Genomic DNA, 27724 nt, shown 5'->3' on the forward strand with positions numbered 1-27724 from the left:
AATGCCTATCCCTGGTTTCCATCTCCAGTACTACGTTCACAGCACTTTAATTTTATTTATATTTTTTTCATAGGTCTGCAGTTGACGCCCCCAGACACTTTACCTTTACACTACACCCCCAGCCTTATTTTTAATTTTCTATTTGTAGTACGTTGTCATCTATTGGCAGCCTCGCTGAATTGCTGAGGTTGGCTTTGAACTGTGAGCCTCTGGTTCGGCTTCCCAAGTACACGGTGTAGGCGTTGCCCCACACCCTGCTGTCCACTGAATTCTTTGTGCAGTTTTCTCTTCAATGTAAACTATAGAACCACAGATCTGCAAGTGAGCCTACCAACTTGTCCCAGGGCGTGCAGTCCTCGCCCACCTCCCCTGTCTGTCTTTCTTCTCTGGCTTGCCCTACCTGGTGGCAGCCTGCGCTCTGCCCTCTGCCTGCTGGGCCTCTGGGGTGCTGTGAGCTTTGCTGCTGTTTGTTATTGCCTAGTGTGTGAATTACGAGTCTCACTTACAATGTAGGTACACACATAGGAGTCAGTATGTATTAGGAACTGAATCCATGGGCAATCTAATTCTGAGCTACATCCCTAGCCCTTTTTATTTCTTTTTATTTTGGAAAAGGGTCTCTCTAAGTTGCTGAGGCTGACCTGGGACCTTCTATTGTCTCTTTTTTTAAAAATTTCTCTTTACTAGCCGGGCGTGGTGGCGCACGCTTGAAATCCCAGCATTTGGGAGGCTGAGACCTGGAGGATCGTGGTTCGCGGACAGCCTCATCTACTTAGTGAGGCCCTCTGCAACTCAGTGAGACCTGGTTTCAAAATAAAGAATAAAAAATAGGGCAGGGGGTGTAGCTCGGAGGTCAAATGCCCCTGGGTTCCATCCCCAGACCCGCAAAAAAAAAAAAAAAAAAAAAAAATTTCTCTTTACTCAAAATGGTATCACAGTGCCCTTGATTATCTGACAGATAAAAGAGATTTAGATCTCCTCTGTAAGAACATTAAGAGTGGACACTTGGTGTGCTTTGTCCTTCCTCTTACCTTTCTCTTCAAAGCACACCATTTCGAGACCCAAACACTCAAGCTCCTGCCACTCTAGTCCACATGAACAGAGGAGTTTTGTTCTGTCCAGTGCGTAGTGTAACTATTGCATATTTGCCACATGAAATAAACATAATATACAAAATATTGCTGCTGTAAAAAGTGTTCCTTTCCCTCTTCCCCTTACAAAAGATTCTGTGGAAAAGTATTAAATTCCCTTAACCTTCATAAACATACAAAGCCGTTCACACCTTTCAGTCTGTAACAGTCCACTTGAAACACGACTCGGAAATCACCGCAAATGGGTGATGTCGGTCCATTTTCTGTCCAATGTTGCCATCTAGAGTAGAAATGCGAAATTGAGTATTTTTGAGCCCCTAAAGCCTTTACAACTAAACCACGAAGGCTGCTTACTGATGAAACAGCCACTTATCCACAAGGTTTTTCCAAAAACTAGATGGAATGGAAGGATCTCTTCACAGGGAAGAGTCCGCAGTGCTGAGGTGACAATATGGCTGCTAACTGATACTGGGTATTGGAATGTAAGCACTTTTTCACTGCTGGTAATTTCCATACTGTCCCTGGTCATATCCATAAGGCCTCGGCTGGGGTGGTCCAGGCTGTGTTGGTGGATAACCCCCATCCGGCTGACCTTGTCCCTGAGGATAGTTAGGATACTGAGGACCTGGACCACCCTGTGAAGGACCATAGCCCTGCTGCTGTCCTGGATAACCTTGCCGTCCTGGGTATCGCTGCTGCTGGGGTGGGTATCCTTGCTGTGGAGGTGGCCCTTGGTAAGCATCTTGCTGTTGGCCATATTGTGAATTTTCTCCTTCGTAGTAATGTTGTGAGGAATCCTCAGAAGGCCTCTGGTAGCCTTGTTTAGGATATGACGGTTTCTGATAACCATAATCATTATGACCATCAGGGTAATATTGCTGGTTCATGCCTTCTGGAGGACCTTGTCCACCATGACTGTATTGGTCCCCATAATCGTCTTCCTGGCCCGAGTACTGCTGTGGTGGGCCCTGTTGAGGAGGCCTAGAGGGCGGAATCTGCCTCTGGCCCATCATATGGTTGCCTTGGTTACCTCGGCCCATCATCCCCATCGGTGGCTGCTGGCCTTGGTAATGCTGCCCGCCTCCCTGTGGCATACTGTACTGCTGAGAAGGAGGCTGCTGGTGTATCATTGGACCAGGCATCTGGCCGTTCATCTGGTTCTGCATGTGTGGTGCAGGAGGACCCCCACCTACCATTCCATCTGAAGGCGTGTTGTGAGAGCGTGGAGGTGGGGGAGGGCCGCTCTGATTCTTCACTCCAGGACCCATAGGCATATTCTGTGTGGGTGGTGCTGGTAAAAAGACTGCATATTTTGATTACAATCTCCTGTCGTAGCAAGGTATACCAAGTTTGTATGCAACCTCTGCTGATACTGAGAACACTCTGAGGTCTTTCCTTTATTCTGATAGTCCATTATACATTGAATAAGATGGTTATTTTCATCCAACATCTTCTGGATGGCGGCGGGCATGATCTCCCCCTTACCTTGCTCTTCTATTTTCTTGTCTTAGCCTCCTAAGTATTGCCTTTACAGGCCTGTGTTACCACACACAGCAAAGACTTTTTTTGTTTGTTTGGGGGTTTTTTTTGGTGGTGTGGGATAGAACCCTTCTACCTCTGGGCTACACTAGCTGAATGAGAAGATGTGGGCATGGCTGGAGCATAAGAGTGTGCTGAGCAAGACATGAAGGGGACATTTAGAGATCAGAGCATCGTGTGAACATCTTATGAAGTTGGTGTAGATCTGCAGTGATCTGATCTCACCCCTCATCCTAGAAATATGTGACGTTTTAGGTGTTGGTGGCTTTTGAGGAGGTGGCTGTGACCTTCACCAAGGAGGAGTGGGCTTTGCTGGACCCATCTCAAAAGAACCTCTACCAGGATGTGATGCAGGAAACCTTGAGGCACCTGGCCTGCGTAGGTAAGGGCGGCGTCCTTCTCTGCATTAGTCAATGGAGTGCACGCGGTTCTTGCTCATCAGGGCTGTGGCACAATTTGAAATATTGAAAGGAAACACTTGGTAAATAGACCAGGCATCATCTCATTTCTTATATCATTTTTTCAGCCTAGAATTTAATACTTTTTGTATAATGTTGTAATAATTCATAATGATCCTTCTGGGTCTGCATTTTAGGTCATGACCAGGAAGAGCAGAACATTAAAGATGACTACAAGACTTCCAGGAGAAATCTAAGGTAATTTTCACTCCCAAAAGAAAGCAGAGGGTCAGGTATAAGGGTACATCCTTGTAATCCTAGTGTTTGGGACGCTGAGTCAGAGGATCCCAGGTTCAAGACCAGCCTCTGCAACTTAGCGAGACCCTGACCTGCCAGGGGTATAATGAGGGCAGAGGTATAATTGAGGTACACTGTCTGTCACTCCAATCTCTAGAACCACGTGCTCACACAGAGAGAGGGAAAAGGAGTGAGAATGAAAATAATGAGTGCCCAGAACACTAGATGGTGAGATGTTTTTCAATAAGATATAAATATTCAGCATAATCAAACAGTTAATTGGGACAGTGCATTACAGAAGTCAGTGTGAGTCAGATGTGGCCCATGCCTGTAATCCCAAATACATGTAAGGCCTGGGCAGGAGGAAGGTGAGTTTTCAACCAGACTGGAAACTTAAGGGAAACCCCGTCTAAAGTTCAATTAAGAAGACAGGGAAGAGCCGGGCATGGTAGGCGCACTTGTAATGCCAGCAATCCGGAGCCGGGGACAGAAGGATCACGATTCATGGGCAGCCTCAGCTACTACTTAGGGAGGCCCTCTGCAACTCGATGAGGCCCTGTTTCAAAATAAAGAATAATAAATAAGGCTGGGGGTGTAGCTTGGAGTTAGAATGGCCCAGTTTTGAGAAAAACAAAAACCAAAAAACAAGAACAGGGAAGGCGGAGCAGGCCTGTAATCCCAGTACTTGGGAGGCTGCGACAGGAGAATCACAGGTTTGAATCCAGCCTCAGAAGTTAGTGAGGTGTAGAGAAATCCTGCTTCAAATGCAGAGAGACCCTGTGTCACAATAAAAGGGCTGGGGTTGGGGTATAGCTCGGAGGTAGAATGTCCCTGGGTTTAATCTTAATTTAAAAGGCGGGATGTGCTGACATGTCCCTATAATACAAATACTTCAAAAGCCACAAGAGAAGGATCACAGTTTGGAAATGCTCAGCAGAGTAGCAAGATTCTTATTTCAGAATAAAATTAAAAAGGTAGAGGGTGTCTCTTGGCCATTCCCCTGGGTTCAATGCCCAATACCTAAAAAAGAAAAGAAATAAAAGCTGTTATTATAACTCAGTATTAGAATGCTTTTTTTAATTTTTTGTTTATACTAGGAATGGAACCCAGGTGCCTTCTACCTCCTTTTTTTTTTTTTTTTGATACGGGGTTTCACAAAGTTGCTTTGATCCTGGCTAAATGCCTGCAGCTACTTTTGAACGTGCAATGATCCCTCTGTCTCAGCTTCCCAAGTACTGGTATTCCCAGCTTGTGTCACAATGCCAAGCAGTAGATGTACTTGTAACATGTTTAAGGAACTAGGTTCTATCCACAGTACCCCCAAATAATTAAGAAAGACAGGACAGAAAGAATGATTAAAAAAGAAAAAGTTCTGAGCCAGGCATGGTGGTGCCACTCTAATCCCAATACTTGGGAGGCTGCGACAGGAGGATGAAGGTTCGCAGCCAGCCTCAGCTACTTAGTGAGGCACTCAGCAACGTAGTCAGACTCTGTTGCAAAAATAAAGAAAAAATATAGGGCTGGGGGTGTAGTTTGGGAGTAGAATGCTCCTCGGTTCTATCCCCAGGACTGCAAGAGGAGAGAGTGGGGTGGGGGTGGGGGGAGGGAGGGAGAGGGCTGATACTACTGCTTTCATAATGACAGTCCTAGATCTGTCCTGCAGAGCATTCCAGCCATTCATGGTCCTAAATTTCTACATGACATAAAAGCAGAGGCATGTCTCATGAAACTCATTAAAAAAACATGACATCACTAGTAATGGATTTTGTGTCTTTTTTTTAGAAGTCAAGTTTTGGTGAGATTCTTTGAAAATAATCTTCATAATGAATGTGGAATAATGTTTAGCTGGTCTCCAGATCCTAGACTCAGGAAGAAACCTCGTGCTGGAGTCACACCAGGAGACAGGCAGCTGTGTGGAGAAGTTCTCACTGGTCATTTATCCTCAAATGAGCCCCACAGAGCTCAGTCTGGACAGGAACTGTGTGCGCATTTGAAACATGGAGAGACATCTGATAAATGTAAGGAGCGGGGGAAAGCCTTTAGCTCTCCCAGAGGCTTTCAGGAACTTAAAGGGCATTGCAGTAGGGAGAAGCCCCATGAATGTGAGCACTGTGGGAAAGCCTTCAGTGGTTCACGTTGCCTTAAAATCCATGAAAGGACTCACTCTGGAGACAAGCCCTATGTGTGTAAGCCCTGTGGGAAAGCCTTTAGTTCTTCCAGTGGACTTTGTATGCATGAGCGAACTCATTCTGGTGAGAAGCCCTACATATGTAAGCAGTGTGGGAAAGCCTTTAGATCATCCAGTCACCTTCACAGGCATAAGAGAATCCACTCTGGGGAGAAGCCCTACGTATGTAAGCAATGTGGGAAAGGCTTTAGTGTTTCCAGTGACCTTCAGATCCATGAGCGAATTCACTCTGGGGAGAAGCCGTATGTATGTAAGCAATGTGGGAAAGCATTTATTTCTTCCAGTAGACTTCGTATGCATGAGCGAATCCACTCTGGTGAGAAGCCCTATGTATGTAAGCACTGTGGGAAAGCCTTTAATTGTTCCGGTAAACTTCAGAGGCATGAGCAAATTCACACTGGTGAGAAGCCCGACATATGTAAGCAATGTGGGAACGCCTTTAATTCTTCCAGTAGCCTTAAGGTGCATGAGCGAATTCACTCTGGTGAGAAGCCCTATGTGTGCAAGCAATGTGGGAAAGGCTTTAGTGTTTCCAGTTACCTTCATATCCATGAGCAAATTCACTCTGGGGAGAAGCCCTACATATGTAAGCAATGTGGGAAAGGCTTTAATTTTTCCAGTAACCTTAAGATGCATGAACGAATTCACTCTGATAAGAAGCCCTGTGTGTGCAAGCAATGTGGGAAAGCCTTTAGCGTTTCCAGTTACCTTCAGATCCATGAGCGAATTCACTCTGGGGAGAAGCCCTATGTATGTAAGCAATGTGGGAAAGCTTATATTTGTTCCAGTAGCCTTAAGGTGCACGAGCAGACTCACTCTGGGGAGAAGCCCTATGTGTGCAAGCACTGTGGGAAGGCCTTTAATTCTTCCAGTAAACTTCAGGTCCATGACAGAATTCACTCTGGGGAGAAGCCCTATGTATGTAAGCAATGTGGGAAAGCTTATATTTGTTCCAGTAGCCTTAAGGTGCACGAGCAGATTCACTCTGGGGAGAAGCCCTATGTGTGCAAGCACTGTGGGAAAGCCTTTGGTTATTCCAGTTACCTTCAGATCCATGAGCGCATTCACTCTGGGGAGAAGCCCTACTTATGTAAGCACTGTGGGAAGACCTTTAATTCTTCCAGTAACCTTCAGAGGCATGAGAGGATTCACTCTGGGGAAAAGCCCTACGTATTTACGCAATGTGGGAAAGCCTCTCTTTCTTCCATTAGCCTTAAGGTACAGGAGCTAATTCACTCTGCTGAGAAGCCCTATGTGTGCAAGCAATGTGGGAAAGCCTTTAGTTCTTCCAGTAAACTTCAGATCCATGACAGAATTCATTCTGGTGAGAAGCCCTATGTGTGCAAGCAATGTGGGAAAGGCTTTAGTTCTTCCAGTAAACTTCAGATCCATGAGCGAATTCACTCTGGTGAGAAACCCTATGCATGCAAGCAATGTGGGAAAGGCTTTAGTTTTTCCAGTCACCTTCAGATCCATGAGCGAATTCACTCTGGGGAGAAGCCCTACGTATGTAAGCAATGTGGGAAAGCCTTTAGTACTTCTGGTAACCTTCAGAGGCATAAGAGGATTCACACTGGTGAGAAGTCCTGTGTGTAAGCACTATGGGAAAGACTTCAAAGGATGCAGTTCTTGTGCAGACATATAAGAACTCACACAAGAGTCACCCCAGATGTACACTGGGAACGCTTTACTCCCACAGAAAAATGCATAGTTGAGAGTGTGCCTATGAGTGTGAATCTTGGGGGATGCCCGTAGCAATCTTGGACCAATTCACAGATACAAAAAACACAGGATGGGGAGAAACCTTGTCTGTAAGAGATGTGCAGAAGTCTTCATTTGGTCCACGTGTACAGGTGCACACTGGATTAAAGCAGCTGTGAAAAGTACAAGAAAGTTGTCAATTGTTTTTTTTTTTTTTTTGTAATACTGGGGTAGAACCCAGGGACATGGTACCTCCAAGTTACATCCCCAGCTCTATTTTTTATTATTTATTTTAGTTATTTATTTGGTTTTGCTGTCAACTAATTTTATTATTACAAACGCAGAAAGAAGGGGCATAGTTAAAGCACTGCACTAAGAAATAAATGCAGTGGAACAGCTTGAAAATAAGTTACTCTTGTTCTTTATTTTGAAACAGGGTCTCACTGAGTTACGGAGGCCTCAGTAAGTAGCTGAGGCTGGCCACGAACTGCGATCCTCTTGTCTCGGCCTCCTGAACGCTGGGACTACAAGCGTGCGCCACCACCCCAGGCTAAAGTTGTCAATTTTAACAAATAATTTTCAAGTCCTATGAAAATTCCCCATGTAGTGGAATCCTTTAGAGACAATATGAAGATGTCAGTGCAAACAATTTTTTTGGAATACTGCAGAAAACACACAAGGTAAAATAAATAATCTAAACCTTAGGAAGAGATTATGTTCATCAGTGGCTCACTCTTAGAGTTATGCTCTGTGATATGCATTGCTAATTTTTACATTTTTGGGGGATGGTCCAGGGATGGAACCAAGACATTTGACATCTGACCTACACTCCCTGCCCTATTTTGTATTTTTATTTGAAAGAGAGTCTTACTAAATTGCAGAGGGTTCGCTAAGTAATTAATGTATGAGTTTAATAAGTAGTGTCTTTTAAAAATCAAATTGGATCATAAAGCTTTTCCTCTTTCTGATCAGGGCTCAAGATCAGTTTGCAGTGTTTTACTAGATCTAATTTTATTTAGATTTTAAATAATTGTCGTTAGTGAGCCACTGAAAAATGTGTTTTTATTAATTGCTTTGATTTTTTTACTGAGTTCACATGGTAGGATCCTACCTTTTATCTAGGATTATCAGAAAAAACATTTTACATGATATATATTGAGTTTTAAAACATCAAAGCACTTGTATATTTATAATTATCTTGTTTTTTTGTTTGTTTGTTTGTTTGGTTGGTTGGTTTTTTTTTTTTTTATGATACTGGGGTTCCTGAAAGCCCTTTTACCTCCAGGATACACTCCCATGGGCTACACTCCCAGACCTATTTTTTACTTTTTTTTATGTGGAAACAGGGTCTCTTAAGCCAGTGCTGCTGGCTTCAGACCTGTGCGATTCTCCTGTCTCTGCCTTGCAAGCGTGGGGAATACAAGCGTGCCCCACCACACCCGGCCATAATTATCTTGTTTTTGCTGAAAAGAGATCTGTGGAGCTGAGTGTGGTGGTGCACACTTGTAATCTCAGTACTTGGAGGCTGAAATAGGAGGATTGCAAGTTCTTGGCCAACCGCAGCCACTAAGTAAGGCCCTCCACAATTTAGTGAAGCTCATTTTAAAATAAAGAAAAAAATAGGGCAGAGATTGTAGCTCAGAGGTAGAATGTCCTTCGGTTCCATCCTAGCAACACACACACACACACACACACACACACATGATGAATAAAGAAGCCAGTCGTGGTGGCTCACGCTTGTAATCCCAGCATTTGGGAGGCTGAGGCCAGAGGATTGTGGTTCGCGGACAGCCTCAGCTACTTAGTGAGGCCCTCTGCAACTCAGTGAGCCCTGGTTTCAAAATAAAGAAAAATAGGGCAGGGAGTATAGCTCAGAGGTTGAATGCCCCTGGGTTCCATCCCTAGACCCGCAAAAAACAAACAAACAAACAAACAAACAAACAAATGAATAAAGAAAAGATCTACAAACTAGGAAGGGTAGTACATGTCTGTAACCAGGAATATTGCAGGTTCGAGGCCAACCTCAGCAGCCTACCAAGGCCCTTATCAACTTAGTAAGATCATGTTTCCAAATAAATAAACTAGGACTGGTGGTGTAGCTCAGAGGTAGAGCGCCCATGGGTTCAACTCCCAGTACAGACAAAAAAAGGGGGGGGATGGAGGATCTGCAAATATTGAATCATAATCACAGATTAAAGTATGAGTTTGTAAGCCGGTAATGTTGGTGCACGCTTGTAATCCCGCGCTTGGGAGGTGGAGATGGGAGGATCAAGGCCAGCCACGCTGGCTTAAGAGACCTTGTTTCAAAAATATATAAAAAATAGGCCTGGGAGTGTGGCCCAGAGGTAGAAGGGCTTCCAGGAACCCCAGTACCACAAAAAAAAAAAAAAAAAAAGTATGAGTTTCTAACCAGGCGTGGTAGGGCACACTTGTAATCCCAACATTTTGGAGGCTGAGACAGGAGGATCGCAGTTTGCAGACAGCCTGAGCTACTTAGAAATGCCCTCCACAACTTAGTGAGACCTTGTTTTAAAATTAAGAATAAAAAATATGGCAGGGGATGTATGTCAGAGGTCAAATTCCTCTGAGTTCCATCCCCAGACCCGCAAATAAATAAGAAAGAAAAAGAAAGAAAGAAAGAAAGAAAGAAAGAAAGAAAGAAAGAAAGAATAAAAGTAGAGCTGGGGACTTAGCTTGGAGGTACTGCATTTAAAAAAAAAGTTAATAGAAGAAGAAGGAGGAGAAGGAGAAGGAGAAAGGTTTGTGGAGCCCAAGGAAAGCTGGGCAGTGCTGTGTGTGGGTTCAGGAATGGCGCAAGTGATCAGATTTGACACTGACTGCAGAGGTGAACGGAGGGTGTTACAAATTCCAAGAGAGACAAAGAGAAAGTGACTTGTACTTACCAACCACACGTCTTTTTTTTCTTCCTGTGGTCCTGGGGAAGAACCTATGGGGATTCTACTTATCAGCTACACCCCGAGGCTTTATTTATTTTGAAATAAGTCTTGCTAACTCACTGAGGCTGGTTTAGAATCTGGGCTCCTCCTGTCTCAGCTTCCAAAGGGCTGGGATTACAGGCATGCACCACTACACCCAGTTTGCTCACCACACTTGTGACACCAAGTGCGTGAGTTCTTTGCACACCTACAGCCAGGTCTCCACCTCTCAGCAACTAGAGACTGATTCAAATGTAGGGAGACCTTTTGTCAAAATAAAACAGGCTAAGGCAGGCATGGTGGTGCATGCTTATAATCCTAGTAGGTGGGAGGCTGAGATAGGAGGAACACAGGTTTGTGGCCAGTCTCCGGTATTTATTGAGGCCCTCCTATTCTTAGTGAGACCTTGTTTCAAAATAAAGAAAAAGCTGGGCACGGAGAATCGCCATTCCTGGACAGCTTCCGGTACTACTTAGTGAGACCCTCTGCAACTCAGTGAGAACCTGCTTCAAAATAAAGAATAAAAAACAGAGCAGGGGTATAGCTCAGAGTTCGATCCTTTGTGTCCCCCAGAGTTCCATCCTTTGTGCCTGAATCACGTCCTGGTGCTGAGGCAGGCCCCAATTCAGCAGGGCTCCATTTCAGTGGGGATCCATGTTAGTGTTCAGGCTGCACTCGGGTGTTGTCTCCATGGGACACTATTGGACACTGTGCACATTCGTGGCCTCATGTCTGTAATCGCTTTAGGTGTCAAAGGTGAGTTCTTGTTCCTCGCTAGTTTAGAAAAAATAGCCAGAAGTATACTGCGGCAAGCTTACATACGTTTATTATTGCAAAGGTAGAAAGAAGGGACAGGTCAATAAAGCACCACGTCACAGAAAACAGAGTGGAGTGCCTTGAAAATAAGGCACTGAGGTCTCTGAACATGTAACATTTCTCATAAGAATTTATTATCTGCTTCCTCCCATCCTGCTTAGCCAATAGTCCTCTTTTCCCACCAAAAGGAGATGCAGGCTTTACAGTTATCTCTGCTGTGTTAGCCTTTCCTCACAGGGACAGATGAGTCTGATCAAAATGTGTTACTTGAAGGCAGTTGTGGTGGGAAATACTTGTAATCCCAGCATTTAGGAGGCTGAGACTGGAGGATCACGGTTCATGGACAGCCTCAGCTATTTACTGAGGCCCTTTGCCACTCAGTGAGACCCTGTTTCAAATTAAAGAATAAAAGATAGAGCAGGGGGTATAGCTCAGAGGTCTAATGCCCCTGGGTTCCATCCCCAGACCTGAAAAAAAAAAAAAAAAAAAAGTTTTTGGTTACCAAAGTCAGAGGCCCTGCTTTATCTTTGGTTTTAATCTTAAAGCATACACTGTCTACCTATGTCCTTGGGGAGTGGTAGGCTTTTCCTATCTTTGCTGCTAAAAAGTTGCTTATTATGTTAAAAAAAACTTGTCTTACAATAAAGAAAAGACACAGGAACAGTCTTTTAAGGTATGAAGGTTTGGGGCTACAGCTATTTTGTGACATTAGTAATTTCTATCGCGTTAACATTGTTTGCTTTTTCTCTTTAACGTTAGCCTAAACTATTGCAAAAATCCATATAATTCTAGTGACCACCTGGGCTAACTGTGCCAGTATTGGGAATGACCTAGGAAGATTTGGGAAAGCTCTGATTATTAATATGTTTCAAAAGAAAATAATTGGTATATTTCAAAATAGTTGTGTCAGAATGGCAGCAGACATGGGTAAAGAAAGGACTTGATTTCTGCCTAAAACAGGCAGCTATTCCAATGTAAATTAACCTAGCTCAAAGTAATTAACAAGTCCATAGAGGAGAGCTAGGGCTTCCTCTTTCTAAAGACAGATCTACATGATGAGCTAGGGAGGATGGGGCAGGGTTTGACCTTGCCTTCATGAAAGGAGACACCTCATGACACATTGCTAGGGGAGGTACCTTACAGGGACGTTCACTACGTCAGAGTCACGCAAACAAGATGGAGGTCATGGGTATAAAAGGCCGAGTCCACGTGTAAGCCCTTTGGTGTGCTCATTCGAGTCATCCCCTCATGCCATCTTGGCATGGGGCTGTATTTCTATTTTCTGTATTTTTATCTTTCTAATAAACTTCTTTAAATCTTCAGCAATGGTCCAAGAGATGAATACTTATTCTTAGATTAGGACAAGAATCCGCGGTTTTTCTGTTTGTCTGTTTGTGTGTGTGTGTGTGGGGGAATTACTTCTCCCCACGCACACACCACGCACATTTCACCCCGCAACACTAACAGCCAACTCTTAGCTGACCAAGGTCAGTCCTGGCTGCAGCTCTTGGCTGACAGCTTAGAGGCAGAAAAGATGATTTTATTGTTCTGCCTAAATATGAAAGCCTGTTCTTATTACCAATTAATACAGCTGTTATCAACACTCAATACAGGCTCAACCCTATCAATGTCCAGGAGGAAGAGGCAGGAAGAACCTAGGAAGTGCAGGCAGAAGCAGGTGCCGCTCTGGAAAGCCTTAGCTGCTTTGCCTAGAGCCAGATTTCCCGCCATGGGGGCCAGTCTGGGCCTGGGGATGGAGGAGGCCTGGGTCGGTAGTGTCTGCACCCTCTTGGGCTGCTCTGGGCCCAGCGCAGGTTACTTCCTAGTGGCTCAGTTCCCAGGGATGGGTCCTGATCACTATCCAATCACAGGCTCCAGGTCCCGCGGAACGGTCCAATGAGGTGTGGAGGTGTCAGGAGGTGGGGCAGCAAGTCTCTCTGCGATCTTTAGGTCCGCACCAAGGCTCAGACTGTTTCTCAGCTTCAGTGTGGATTTGCGGATTGCTTAGACCCTTCGCTGTGAACCCGGGGATGCCGGAGGCTCTGGGCGGGACTCCAGGGAGCCAGAAATAGAAGATGGTGAGGTCTGGACTCCAGAAACAGAAGATGGTGAGGTCTGGCGTCCAGAAGCAGGAGATGGTGAGGCCTGGGGCCCAGAAGTAGGAGATATTTATCTCTGGGGCTGAGGGCGGGAGGAGGGCAGGTGAGCTGGCTGCGGGCTCCATCCAGCCCGGGGCGACCTTGTCCTGCAGCCCCAGCCACGTGGTGTGTCTGGCGGCTCCTTCCCCTGCCCGGGCGCAGCACACCGACCTTGGAGCCCTTGTCTCCCTGCAGAGGGGGACCTGCCTGGGGGGCCGAGGGCTGGGCATGCAGGGTCTGAGGTGGGTCCTCATCTAGCCAGCCTCCCTGGGCGGATTCCAACCCGAGTTTTCTGATTGTCTGGAAGCCTCTGGCACGTGAAAGAACGAGGAAAGACAGAATGAATAATAGAGAAAGGAACTTTGCAGCTGGGAAGATCTCAGACGTGAGGTCTGCAGACTTCTCAGTGTGGAGTCAGAAGGGACGTTTCTTTCTAGGCAGGAACCACAGGAGTAAAGAAAATGGGAGAGGAGAGGAGGGTGGGGTGGTGACTTCAGACCCCAGACTTGAGAAGGTTTCGCCTGGTGTGAGCCAGGTGGGATGGCCAGACAGGAGAAACCCAAGGAAAACTTACGTAATAGGTGTCTTGGCCGGGCGTGGTGGTGCACGCTTGTAATCCCAGTATTTGGGAGTCTGAGACAGGAGGGTCATAGATAGGTTCTTCGCCAGCCTCAGCTACTTAGTGAGACCCTCCGCAACTCAGTGAGACCCTGTTTCAAAAATAAAAAGACTAAAAATCAGGTCCGAGGTAGAATGCCCATGGATTCTATCCCCAAAGGGGGGGAAAAAAAAACAAAGAAAGAAAATAGGCTGGGAGTGTATCTTGGAGGTAGAATGCACCTGGGTTCAATCCTCAGTACTGAAAAAAACAAACAAACAAACAAAAAAAAACAAAAAAAATAAACTGGTTTCTTTCTGCTGGTCAGTTAGTTATGTTTAGGACAAAAGTGGGAATTTAGAATGTGTGTGAGACCTAGTCAGACAAGAATGCTGTATTCTGTAATTGTAACAGAGACTCTTATTTGTATACAGTAGGATGTTTCTGTAGACCACAGCATTGGAGGTCGGGATATTTATGTTTTTATTTTTTATTTTTATTTATTTATGTATTTATTTATTTATTTATTTTGCGGGTCTGGGGATGGAACCCAGAGGCTTTTGACATGCGAGCTACCCACCGTGCCTGGTTTTTTATTCTCTATTTTGAAGCTGGGTCTCACTGAGTTGCGGAGGGCCTCACTAAGCAGCTGAGGGTGTCTGCAAACCGTGATCATAAGGTCTCAGCCTCCCAAATGCTGGGATTACAAGCTTGTCTACTAGGCCCGGCAAAGAGGTTGGGCTATTTAATCACTGCTATTTATTTAACTGAGAATTTGGTTATTTGGGTGTGTGTAATAATAATAATAATAATGATAGAAACTGGGTGTGATGGCCAATGCTTATAATCCCGGTAGTTGGGAGGCTGAGACATGAGAATAGCTGGTTCAAAGCCAGCCTCAGCTACTTAGTGAGGTTCTCAGCAACTTAGTGAGACCGTATTTCCAAACAAAATAACATAAAATAGGTCTAAGAGTATATATAGTTCAGAGGTAGAATGCCCCTCCCTGGTTCCATATCCATTACTACCAAAAAAAAGAAAAGGCCAGTGTGGTGGCACATGCTTGTAATTCCAGAATTTGAGAGGTTGAGACCAGAGGATCACGGTTCTCAGTCAGCTTCAGATACTTACTGAGGCCCTTTGCAACTTAGTAAGATCTGGTTTCAAAATAAAGAATTAAAAAAAAAAATAGGGCAGGGGGTGTAGTTCGGAGGTCAGATGCCCCTGGATTCCATACAAACAAACAAATATATATATTGTTTGTTTTCTATTTGATTCTGGCACAGAGACTCTTCAAACCTTATAATTCTACAAAAAGAAGTGTCTTTGGTTGTGTATCATACACCCTTTTTAGGTAATATCTGAACTTGCTCTAACCAAGTGACTCATGATGCCACTTTTCTACAACTTAGGCTGGGGTCTGGTAGCAGACAGAGCAAGCTCACGCTCTGCACGGCATCTGCAGGGACAGTGTGGTCCACCTGAGCCCTGAACTTGTCAGGACGGTGTTGACTCTGGGTGGTGTCAGATTGAATGGTGGGGCACCCAGGTGGTGTTGGAGAACTGGTGGGTGTCCAGCAAACCCACAGATTGGGAGTCAGCAAGATCTCTCAGGTCAGAACCTACACCTGACTCTGGGTGAGCGCTGGGGAATGTGGGGTGTGAAGGTCCCAGAATTCAGTTCCTGCTGCTCAGGTTCCCTCCCTCCCTCCTGGGCCTGAGGCCCCTGGGCTGCAGCTGCTCAGTGAGAGTGTCTCCATCTAAGCTCAGGGTCCTGTGTGGCCTTCTGAGGTTTGTTCCCCTGTGTGCTGTGGGTGAGGCTGGGCTTCCCTGTGGATTTCTTAGTAGAATCTTCTTGCAGTAAAATAGCATTTTACTTCACTGTCTAGGAATTGCTATCAAGATTTACATGTAAGATGGTGATTTTCTTGCTGGAACCTGAGTGGAAAGAATGATGAATTCTGAGGAAGCAAAGAGAATTGTTGAAATAAGTTGTTTAATAGTGAATTGAGCTGGATGCGGGTGTGCACAACTGTAGTCCCAGTTCTTGGGACCTGCAATATGAGCATCACAGTTGGAGACCAGCCTCAGCACCTCAGTGAGACACTCCATGATTCATCAACACCACATTTAAAAATAAAAAGTTAAAGGGGCTGAGGGTATAGCTCGCAATGAATGCCCATGGGTGACTCTCCCATACCAAAACAGAAAGAGATAATTTTAAAGAAGAATGTAAGCCAGGCGTGGTCATGCACGCTTGTAATCCCAGCATTCGGGGGGCTGAGACCAGAGGATCGCGGTTCGCGGACAGCCTCAGCTACTTAGTGAGGCCCTCTGCAACTCAGTGAGACCTGGTTTCAAAAGAAAGAATAAAAAAAATAGTCAGAATGGCTAGCTCTGAGGTCAAAATGACCCAGGGTTCTATTCTCAAACCTTCAAGAAAAAAAAGAAAAAGAAAAAGAAGAATATAAGTAGTTATCAAATCACTATGGTGGTCAGTATGTAAGCTTCTATTTTTCTTAAGATATAAGTGGCACTGTGAATTCAACAAAGGGACGTTGTTCCTCTGAGCTACATTCTTAGCCTTATTCATTTATTTATGTTGGACTGGAGATTGAACTTGTGATTCTTTTTTTTTTTTTTTTTTTCGGGTCTGGGGATGGAACCCAGGGGCATTTGACCTCCGAGCTACACCCTCTGCCCTATTTTTTATTCTTTATTTTGAAACCGTGTCTCACTGAGTTGCAGAGGGCCTCACTAAGTAGCTGAGGCTGTCCGCGAACCGCGATCCTCCAGGTCTCAGCCTCCCGAATGCTGGGATGACAAGCGTGCGCCACCACGCCCGGCTCTGAACTTGTGATTCTGTCTCCAAACTACATCCCCATCAGTTTGACTTTGTTTGTGTATGGCACTGGGGATGGTACCCAGGGACATTCTACCTCCGAGCTACACCACCTGCTTATTTTTTATTCTTTATAATGAATGAAACAGGGTCTCACTGATTTGCCAAAGTCCTAATTGGCTGAAGCTGTCCTTGAACAGCAATCTTCCTTTTCCAGCCTCCCAACTCTTGGACAACAAGCGTGCACCACCACGCCTGGCTTGATTTTTTTTTAATGTTTAAAAAATTAATTAATGTTTTTTAATGTTTTTATTTTTTAATGTTTTATTTTGGAAGAGGGTTGCTCTAAGTCGCTGAGGCTGGACCTTCTATTCTCTTGTCTGAGCCTCCCAAGTATTCCCTTTACAGGCCTGTGGGATCACACACAGCGAGGACTGTGTTTTGAAAGATGCTACAGTGTGCAAAGAGGAGTTGAGATGACCCAAAAAGACTGTGGGTGTTCCTCCTCTGCTGGGGAATTGCCGTAGAGTTGGAGCCTTGCATCAAGATTGCTGTAAGGCCGGGCATGGTGGCACATGCTTATAATCCCAGCATTCGGGAGGTGGAGCCTGGAGGACCAGGGTTCGCAGACAGCCTGAGCTACATAGTGAGGCCCTCTGCAACTCAGTGAGACCCGGTTTTAAAATAAAGATTAAAAAATAGGGCAGGGGCTGTAGTTCAGAGGTCAGATGCCCCTGGGTTCTATCCCAGGACCTACAAAAGTAACTAACTAACTAACTAACTAAATAAATAAATAAATCCATGGAGGCAACATTTAGGGAACAAACCATCATGTGAACTTCTTATAAAGTTGGTGTAGATCTGCAGAGATCTGAGTCTCACCCCTCATCCTAGAAATATGTGACATGTTTTAGGTGTTGGTGGCTTTTGAGGATGTGGCCGTGATCTTCACCCCAGAGGAGTGGGCTTTGCTGGACCCATCTCAAAAGAACCTCTACCGCGATGTGATGCAGGAAACCTTGAGGCACCTGGCCTGCGTAGGTAAGGGTGGCATCGCTCCCTCCCTTAGTCAATGGAGTGCACGTGGTTCTTGCTCATCAGGGCTGTGGCATGATTTGAAATATGGAAAGGAAACATTTGGTAAATAGACCAGGTATCATTGCCTTATTTATATCACAGTTTCAACCTAGAATTGAGTAATTTTGGTGGATTGTTGTGATAATTCATAATGATCCTTCTGGGTCTGCATTTTAGGTCATGACCAAGAAAAGCAGAACATTAAAGATGACTACAAGACTTCCAGAAGAAATCTAAGGTAATTTCCACTCCCAGAAGAAAGCAATCGGTCATGTATAGGGGGACAAGCTTGTAATCCTAGTATTTGGGACGCTGAGCCAGAGGATCCCAGGTTCAAGAAAGGAGTAAGGCTGGGGGTGTAGGTTGGAAGTAGAATGGCTTAGGTTTGAGAAAACAAAAACAGGGAAGGCAGAGCAGGCCTGTAATCCCAGTACTTGGGAGGCTGCGACAGGAGAATCACAGGTTTGAATCCAGCCTCAGAAATGAGTGAGGTGTAGAGAAATCCTGCTTCAAATGCAGAGAGACCCTGTGTCACAATAAAAGGGCTGGGGTTGGGGTATAGCTCGGAGGTAGAATGTCCCTGGGTTCAATCTTAATTTAAAAGGCGGGATGTGCTGACATGTCCCTGTAATACAAATACTTCAAAAGCCACGAGAGAAGGATCACAGTTTGGAAATGCTTAGCAGAGTAGGAAGATTCTTATTTCAGAATAAAAATTAAAAAGGTAGAGGGTGTTCCTTTGGCATCCTCCCCCTGGGTTCATTGCCCAGTACCTAAAAAGGAAAAGGAAATAAAGCTGGTGATATAACTCAGTATTAGAATGCTTTTCTTTATTTTTGTTTATACTAGGAATGGGACCCAGGTGCCTTCTACCTCCTTTTTGTTTTTATTTTGATACGGGATTCACAAAGTTGCTGAGAGCCTGGCTAAATGCCTGCAGCTGCTTTTGAATGTGCAATGAACCCTCTGTCTCAGCTTCCCAAGTACTGGTCACAAGCATGTGTCACAAGGCCAAGCAGTAATGCACTTGTAACATGTATAAGGCACTAGGTTCTATCCACAGTACTCCAAAATAAATAAAAAAGACAGGACAGAAAGAATGATTAAAAAAAGAAAAAGTTATGAGCTGGCCATGGTAGTGTACACTCTAATCCCTGTATTTGCAAGGCTGCGACAGGAGGATGGAGGTTCACAGCCAGCCTCAGCTACTTAGTGAGGCACTCAGCAAGCTAGTGAGACCCTGTTGCAAAAATAAAGAAAAAATAAAGGGCTGGGGTTGTAGTTTGGGAGTAGAATGCTCCTCGGTTTTATCCCCAGGACTGCAAGAGGAGAGAGAGAGAGAGAAGAGAGAGAAGAGAGAGAGAGAGAGAGAGAGAGAGAGAGAGAGAGATCTGATATGAATACTATTGCTTTCATAATGACAGTCCTAGATCTGTCCTGCAGAGCATTCCACCATTCATGGTCCTAAATTTCTACATGACATAAAAGCAGCAGCGTGTATCATGGAGACTCATTAAAAACACATGACATCACTGGTAATGCTTCTGTGTGTTTTTTCTGTTTTAGAACTCAAGTGTTGGCGAGATTCTTTGACAATAAGCTTGGTAGTGGATGTGAAATAATCTTGAGCTGGTCTCCAGATCCTAGTCTCGGGAAGAAACCTCGTGCTGGACTCACACCAGGAGACAGGCAGCTGTGTGGAGAAGTTCTCACTGGTCATTTATCCTCAAATGAGCCCCACAGAGCTCAGTGTGGACAGGAACTGTGTGCGCATTTGAAACATGGAGAGACATCTGATAAATGTGAGGCATGGGGGAAAGCCTTCAGCTCTCCCAGAGGCTTTCAGGAGCTTAAAGGGCATTGCAGTAGGGAGAAGGCCTATGAATGTGAGCACTGTGGGAAAGCCTTTAGTTATTTCAGTTACCTTCAGATCCATGAGCGAATTCACTTTGGTGAGAAGCCTTATGTATGTAAGGAATGTGGGAAAGGCTTTAGTAAATCCAGTATACTTCGTAGGCATAAGCAAATTCACTCTGGGGAGAAGCCATTTGTATGTAAGCAATGTGGGAAAGCCTTTAGATCTTCCAGTTACCTTCAGATCCATTAGCGAATTCACACTGGGGAGAAGCCATGTGTATGTAAAGAATGTGGGAAAGGCTTTAGTAAATCCAGTATACTTTGTACGCATAAGCGAACTCACTCTGGGGAGAAGCCATATGTATGCAAGCAATGTGGGAAAGCCTTTAGATCTTCCAGTTACCTTCAGATCCATGAGCGAATTCACTCTGGGGAGAAGCCCTATGTATGTAACCACTGTGGGAAGACCTTTCTTTCTTCCAGTAACCTTCAGAGGCATGAGAGAATTCACTCTCACAAGAAGCTCTGTGTATGCAAGCAATGTGGGAAAGCCTTTAGTTCTTCCAGTTACCTTCAGATCCATGAGCGAATTCACTCTGGGGAGAAGCCATATGTATGTCAGGAATGTGGGAAAGCCTTTACTGCTTCCAGTAGACTTCGTATGCATGAACGAATTCACTCTGGTGAGAAGCCCTACATATGTAAGCAATGTGGGAAAGCTTTTTATTCTCCCAGTAACCTTTATATACATAAGCAAATTCACTCTGGTGAGAAGCCCTACATATGCAAGCAATGTGGGAAAGCCTTTAGTGTTTCCAATTACCTTAAGATCCATGAGCGAATTCACTCTGAGAAGAGGCCCTACGTATGTAAGCAATGTGGAAAAGCCTATATTTGTTCCAGTAGACTTCATAGGCATGAGCAAATTCACTCTGGGTAGAAGCCTTACATATGTAAGGAATGTGGGAAAGCCTTTAGTGTTTCCAGTTACCTTCAGATCCATGAGCAAATTCACTCTGAGGAGAAGCCCTATGTATGTAAGCACTGTGGGAAGACTTTTCTTTCTTCCAGTAACCTTCAGAGGCATGAGAGAATTCACTCTCACAAGAAGCTCTGTGTATGCAAGCAGTGTGGGAAAGCCTTTAGTTCTTCCAGTTACCTTCAGATCCATGAGCGAATTCACTCTGGGGAGAAGCCCTATGTGTGTAAGCAATGTGGGAAAGCCTTTAGGACTTCTGGTAGCTTTCAGTGGCATGAGAGAATTCACACCTGTGAGAAGTCTTATGTGTGTATGCAATGTGGGAAAGCCTTCAAAGGATGCAGTTCTTTGTGCAGACATGTGTGCCTATCAGTGTGAATCTTAGGGGATGCCCATAGCAATCTTGGACCAGTTCACAGATACAAAAAACACAGGATGGGGAGAAACCTTGACTGTAAGAGATGTGCAGAAGTCTTCTTTTGGTCCACATGTACAGGTGCACACTGGATTAAAACAGCTGTGAAAAGTACAAGAAAGTTGTCAATGGTTTTATTTTTATTCTGTGATACTGGGGGTGGAACCTAGGGGCATGGTACCTCCAAGTTACACCCACAGCTCTACTTTTTATTCTTCATTTTATTTATTTGTTTTTGCTGTAAACTTAACTAATTTTATTATTACAAAGGCAGAAAGAAGGGACAAAGTTAAAGCACTGCATTAAGGAATAAATGCAGTGGAGCAACTTGACAATAAGTGACTCTTGTTCTTTGTTTTGAAACAGTGTCTCACTGAGTTGCAGAGGCCTCACTAAGTAGCTGAGGCTGGCCGCGAACCGCGATCCTCTTGTCTCGGCCTCACGAACGCTGGGATCACAAGCGTGCGCCACCACCGCAGGCTGAAAGTTGTCAGTTTTAAGAAATAATTTCCAAGTCCTATGAAAATTCCCCATGTAGTGGAATCCTCTAAAGACAATATGAAGATGTCAGTGCAGTCGATTTGTGTGGAATACTGCAGAAAACACACAGGGTAAAATAAATGATCTAAACCTTAAGAAGAGATTACGTTCCTCAGCGGCCCACTCTTAACCTCTGTGGTATGCATTGCTGATTTTTACTTTTTGTGGAGAAGGTCTGGGATGGAACCTAGACATTTGACCTCTGACTTTCACCCCCTGCCCTATTTTATATATATTTTTTGAAACAGAGTCTCACTAAATTGCAGAGGGTTCACTCAGTAATTAATGTATGATTTTAATAAATAGTGTATTTTGAAAATCAAATCAGGTCATATAGCTTTTCCTGTTTCTTAACAGGGCTCAAGTGATATCTGTTGCAGTATTTTAGTAGATCTAATTTTATTTAGATTTTAAATAATTGGGGTATTGAGCCACTGAAAAATGAGAGCTTTTATTCATTGCTGGTATTTTTTTTACTGAGTTCACGTAGTAGGTTCCTATCTAGGATTATCAGAAAAAACATTTTACATTATATATTGAGAGTTAAAATATCACAGCACTTGTTTATTTATAAATACCTTGTTTATGCTGAAAAGAGATAGAGCGGAGCATGGTGGTGCACACTTGTAATCTCATTACTTGGGAGGCTGAGACAGGAGGATTGCAAGTTCTTGTCCAACCTCAGCCACTTAGTAGGGCCCTCCTCAACTTAGTGAAACCCAGTTTCGAAATAAAGAAAAAAATATGGCTGGGATTGTATCTCAGAGGCAGAATGTCCTTCAGTTCCATCCCTAGCAACACGCACACGCACACGCACACACACACACACACACACACACACACACACACAAATGAATAAATAAAGAAGAGACCAATAAATTAGGAATGGTAGTACGTGTCTGTTACCAGACTGTTGCAGGTTCGAGGCCAACCTCAGCAGCCTACCAAGGCCCTTATCAACTTAGTAAGATCATGTTTCCAAATAAATAAAATAGGACTGGTGGTGTAGCTCAGAGGTAGAGCGCCCATGGGTTCAACTCCCAGTACAGACAAAAAAAGGGGGGGGATGGAGGATCAGCAAATATTCAATCAAAATCAGATTAAAGTAAGAGTTTGCAACCAGGTGTGATGGCGCACCCTTGTAATCCCAGCATTTGGGAGGCTGAGACAGGGGGATCACGTTTGCAGACACCCTGAGCTACTTAGAAATGCCATCCACAACTTAGTGAGACCTTGTTTTAAAATTAAGAATAAAAAATACAGCAGGGGGTTTATCTCAGAGGTCAAATGCCTCTGGGTTCCATCCCCAGACCCACAAGAAAGAAAGAAAGAAAGAAAGAAAGAAAGAAAGAAAGAAAGAAAGAAAGAAAGAAAGAAAGAAAGAAAGAAAGGGAATTAAGATAGAGCTGGAGTTTTAGCTTGGATGTACTGGGGGTAAAAAAGGAAGAAGAAGGAGAAAGGTTTGTGGAGCCCAAGGAAAGCTGGGCAGTGCTGTGTGTGGGTCCAGGAATCGCACAAGTGATCAGATTTGGGACTGACTTCAGAGGTGGAACGGAGGGTGTTACAAATTCCAAGAGATGGAAAGAGAAAGTGACTTGTGCTTACCAACCACACTTTTTTTTCTCCTGTGGTACTGGGGATTGAAGCCATGGGGATGCTACTCGTCAGCTGCACCCCCAGACTCCCTTATTTATTTTGAAATAAGTCTTGCTAACTCATCGAGGCTGGTTTAGAATCTGGGCTCCTCCTGTCTCAACTTCCAAAGGGCTGGGATTACAGGCATGCACCACTACACCCAGCTTGCTCACCACACTTGTGACACCAAGTGCGTGAGCTCTTTGCACACCTACAGCCAGGTCTCCACCTCTGAGGAACAAGGGGGACTGGTTCAAATATAGGGAGACCTTATTTTCAAAATAAAATCGGCTAAGGCAGGCATGGTGGTACATGCTTATAATCTTAGTATGTGGGAGGCTGAGATAGGAAGATCACAGGTTTGTGGCCTGTCTCAGGTAGTGAGGCCCTCCTCAACTTAGTGAGGCCATGTCCCAAAATATAGAATAGTCTGGGCATCATTGTGCATGTTTGTAATCCCAGCATTCAGGAGGCTGAGAAAGAAATGTCTTCAAAGTTACAAAAGTAAGCCTTGCAAATTATACAGGTTGAGATTACAACATGAGTTTATCTTTTAAGTTATATCCCATCTCTCATCCTGCTTGGCAAAAAGTTTTTCTTTTTCTTTTTCTTTCTTTTTTTTTTTTTTTTTTTTTTGGTGGTACTGGGGGTGAAACCCAGAGGCTCCCTACCTCTGGGCTATACTCCCAGACCTATTTTATATTTTATTTGGAAACAGGGTCTCACTAAGTTGCAGAGAACCTCACTAAGTAGCTGAGGCTGGCTTCGAACCTGTGTGATCCTCCTGTCTCAGCCTCCCAAGTGTGGGGATTACAAGCGTGCGCCACCACGCCCAGCAGAAGTTTTTCTTTTTCCAAATATATCTGCAGGTTCACCAATGATTTTTGCCTCCTGTATTAAATTTATGATAAAATATGTTACTTGCCTGGCAAAGTCAGGGGTTACATGGTACATTCCCACTTTGAAGTTTGGGACATGTATTGTCCACCTGTGTCCTTGGTGAGTTTTTATTTTTATTTTTTGGTGGTACTGGGGTTCCTGGAAGCCCTTCTACCTCCGGGCTACACTCACAGACCTATTTTTACATTTTTATTTGGAAACAGGGTCTCCTAAGCCAGCGCGCGCCGCTGGCTTCGAACTTGCGCAATCATCCTGTCTCTGCCTCCCAAGCGCAGGGATTACAAGCGTGCACCACCACGCCCGGCTATTGGTGAGTTTTTAGCCTTTTGTTCATCTCTATCTGCTAAAAGTGTTTTTTTTTGTGTCAAAAGCTCAGTTTATAAAGATAAAATATACAGGAAAATACCTTTAAAGTATAAAGATTGTAAACTGGGCGTGATGGTGTACCCCTGTAAACCCAGTACCTGGAAGTCTGAGACAGGAGGATGGAGCAGATTTGAAGCCAGCCTCAGCTACTTAGTGAGTCTCTCAGCAACTCAGACCCTGTTTCCAAATAAAATATAAAATAAGTCTGGGAGTGTAGACTGGAGGTAAAAGCCTCTGGGTTCCACCCCAACACCACACACAAAAAGAGTATAAAAATTGTAAGGCAAAGCTCTTTTGTATAATTGGTAATTGGTATTGGGTTAATACTGCTTGCTTTTTATCTTTTAACTTTAGACTCAACTATTGTGAAAAATATGTAATATTTTTTAAAGTGCCGGTGTTTATGTTTTAACATTTGGAGTTCAGCTGGGATAACAGCCAACTTTTAGCTGACCAAGGTCAATACTGGCTGCAGCTCTTGGCTGTCAGCTTGGAGGCAGAAGAGGATTTTATTGTTTTACCTATGTATAAAAGCTTATTCTTATTACATCTTAATTCATCTAGTTTAAGTTTGTTGGTAAAATCAAAACAGATAATGGGCCCTGCTTTACAAGCTCATCTTTAGCTTGTGTTTTTACTCAATGGCATATTAAACATTTTACAGGTATTCCATAAAACCCACAGGGACAAGCTATTGTTGAAAAAAAAAATCATTTAAATCTTAATATACAGCTACAAAAACAAAAAGGGGGAATCAGTCCCCATCAGAAATTGGGGTTGGCCTTGTTTAATATTAACATTTTAAATTTGCAAAAGGGTCAATCTTAATCTTATTTCATAAACATTGCGGACATATATGCCCTAAGCCTCAAGTAGAGGTACTCTGGAGGGACCCCTCACCCATCATTGGCGGGGCCCAGAACATCCCTTACTAACAATGGGAAGGGGATTCGGATGTGTATTTCCCACAGGAGAAACCACACCTATATGGGTTCCTGCCAGAAATCTTAAATTCTCTCCCCAGAATCTATTAACAGACTACCATGGCACCCACAGGGTTGGCAAAAACCAACAAACAAAGAAAGAGAGAATGGTGGCTCCATAACGTAGTCAATAGCCCAAGAAAAAGAAATAAGAAAAATAAGTTGTCTCTAAAGTATTGTCAAGGGCTCAGCACCCTTGAGAAGACATTTTCTATGATTCATATTTCAGATATTCCAGTAAAAGATGAACATCCTTCGACCAAGAAAGCTGTCACATCTTCCACTGATGATCTGATGATCAGTCTCTAACTCTGATGTAAAATAACTTGCTAATAAAAGCAGCTTCATAAGTAAGAAAACTCAGAAATCAGGCTATGCCGTACTAAGCCCTCAGAAACATTCCTAAGAGTGCTAAGAGTCTGTTACATTTCATTCCAAACTTTGCTGTTCAAGGATGTTTAAAACATTGCTATCTCAGTCAGTTATGGCTAATATGCAAATATCTGAAAAGAAAAACTGTAACTCATTTAAGTCCAGGCCGCTGTAAAACTTGGAGAGAAAATGTTAATTTGATTAAAATTGTGCAGAATTATTTCAAAATGTAAATTCAAGAAGGGAATTATGGCAGAAAGGAACCAGTATATAGGGATGAGAGAAAGATGTAAAGAAGGTATATAGTTATAAAAATGTTGGTAAAGAAGAACAAAAACAAAGGAAAGGGATAAAAGTGTCTTGCATGATAAAAAAAAAAAGTTTATCCTCAGATTGTCCCAAATGGGAAAGGAAAAGGTTGGATAATATGAGAAGGCTAAAAGCAAGTCGCAGAAGGTCTGAGCATGTTGAAGAATGATTGTGTAGAATTAAGTTTCTGAAAGGAATATTGCATGTGATAGAGATGGTTATATTTAAAAATTATTCAAAAGGATTACAGTAAAATTAAGATATTTTCCTATGTTTCTGGTTTCTATGGTTATCTATATAAAATCAGTATTAAAACAAAACATCAGTTTAGCTACCTCAGTTTACCACAGCTGCCTGAAGTCAGCAGCCTCAGAGCCAATGGTTCCAGAAACAACCCACCAGAAAAATCCCACCAGATTGCTCGTGAAAATCTGTGTGGGTTCTCATGACAAATAAGGCTCCTAATGAAAACTGTATAATGAGTTTTGTTTCCCACAGACTTAAGCTGTCAAGCTCCAGATGATGCTCCAGATACCATCCTAGATAAACATGTGCGGGAGCACCTTGGATAACCATGGACCGGCTTTTGCTGCTCAGCTCAAGACCACAGAGAGTTGTGGTTGTGACTGCAACTGTAAGCTGGGTGTGGTGGCCCAAGCTTGTAATCCCAGCATTTGGGAGGCTGAGAACGGAGGATCGCGGTTCATGGACAGCCTCAGCTACTAGTGAGGCCCTTTGAACTCAGTGAGACCCTGTTTCAAAATAAAGAATAAAAAATAGAGCAGGGGGTATAATTCAGAGATCTAATGCCCCTGGGTTCCATCCCCCGATCGAAAAAAAAAAGTGTTATTTGGTTAACTAAGTCAGAGGACCCGCTTTATCTTTGGTTTTTATCTTAAAGCATACATTTTGTACCTATGTCCTTGGGCAGTGGTAGACTTTCCCTATCTCTGCTACTAAAAAGTTGCTTATTATGTTAAAAACTTGTCTTACAATAAAGAAAAGAAAGACACAGGAACAGTCTATTAAGGTATGAATGTTTAGGGCTATAACTATTTTGTGACATTAGTAATTTCTATCACGTTATCATTGTTTGCCTTTTCTCTTTAACTTTAGCCTAAACTATTGTAAAAATCTATATAATTCTAGTGCCCAGCTGGGCTAACAGCCAACTCTTAGCTGACCAAGGTCAATCCTGGCTGCAGCTCTTGGCTGACAGCTTAGAGGCAGAAAAAATGATTTTATTGTTCTGCCTAAATATGAAAGCTTGTTCTTATTACTGATTAATACAGCTGTTGTCAACACTCAATACAGGCTCAACCCTATCAATGTCCAGGAGGAAGAGGCAGGAAGAACCTAGGAAGTGCAGGCAGAAGCAGGTGCCGCTCTGGAAAGCCTTAGCTGCTCTGCTTAGATCCAGAGATCCCGCCATGGGGGCCAGTCTGGGCCTGGGGATGGAGGAGGCCTGGGTAGGTTGTGTCTGCATCTCTCTTGGGCTGCTCTGGGCCCAGCGCAGGTTACTTCCTAGTGGCTAAGTTCCAAGGGGCGGGTGCAGAATACTATCCAATCATAGGCTCCAGGTCCCGCAGAACAGACCAATGAGATGCGGAGGCGGCAGGGGGTGGGGCGGCAAGCCCTTTCTGGGATCTTCCGGTTTGCACAGCCGGCTCAGACTGCTTCTCAGCTTCTGCGGGGAGTTGCCTTTGGCTTAAACCCCTCGCTGTGAACCCGGGGATGCCGGAGAGTC

The 27724-nt window shown here is 44.0% G+C and overlaps 1 protein-coding gene across 1 annotated transcript; it reads right to left on the reverse strand.

Moving 5' to 3' along the window:
• Positions 1–1585: 1585 nt before the first annotated feature.
• LOC308276747 (protein SSXT-like) lies at positions 1586–27409 on the reverse strand (the record flags this gene model as incomplete). The annotated part of the gene is given in 3 exon segments (XM_080715586.1): positions 1586–2391; positions 2394–2597; positions 27268–27409. Coding segments are annotated over 3 exon segments (1152 nt in total).
• Between the last annotated feature and the right edge of the window lie 315 nt (positions 27410–27724).

This window comes from Muscardinus avellanarius (genome assembly GCF_963383645.1).
Source record: "Muscardinus avellanarius genome assembly, chromosome: 18".
NCBI classification, from domain to species: Eukaryota; Metazoa; Chordata; class Mammalia; order Rodentia; family Gliridae; genus Muscardinus; species Muscardinus avellanarius.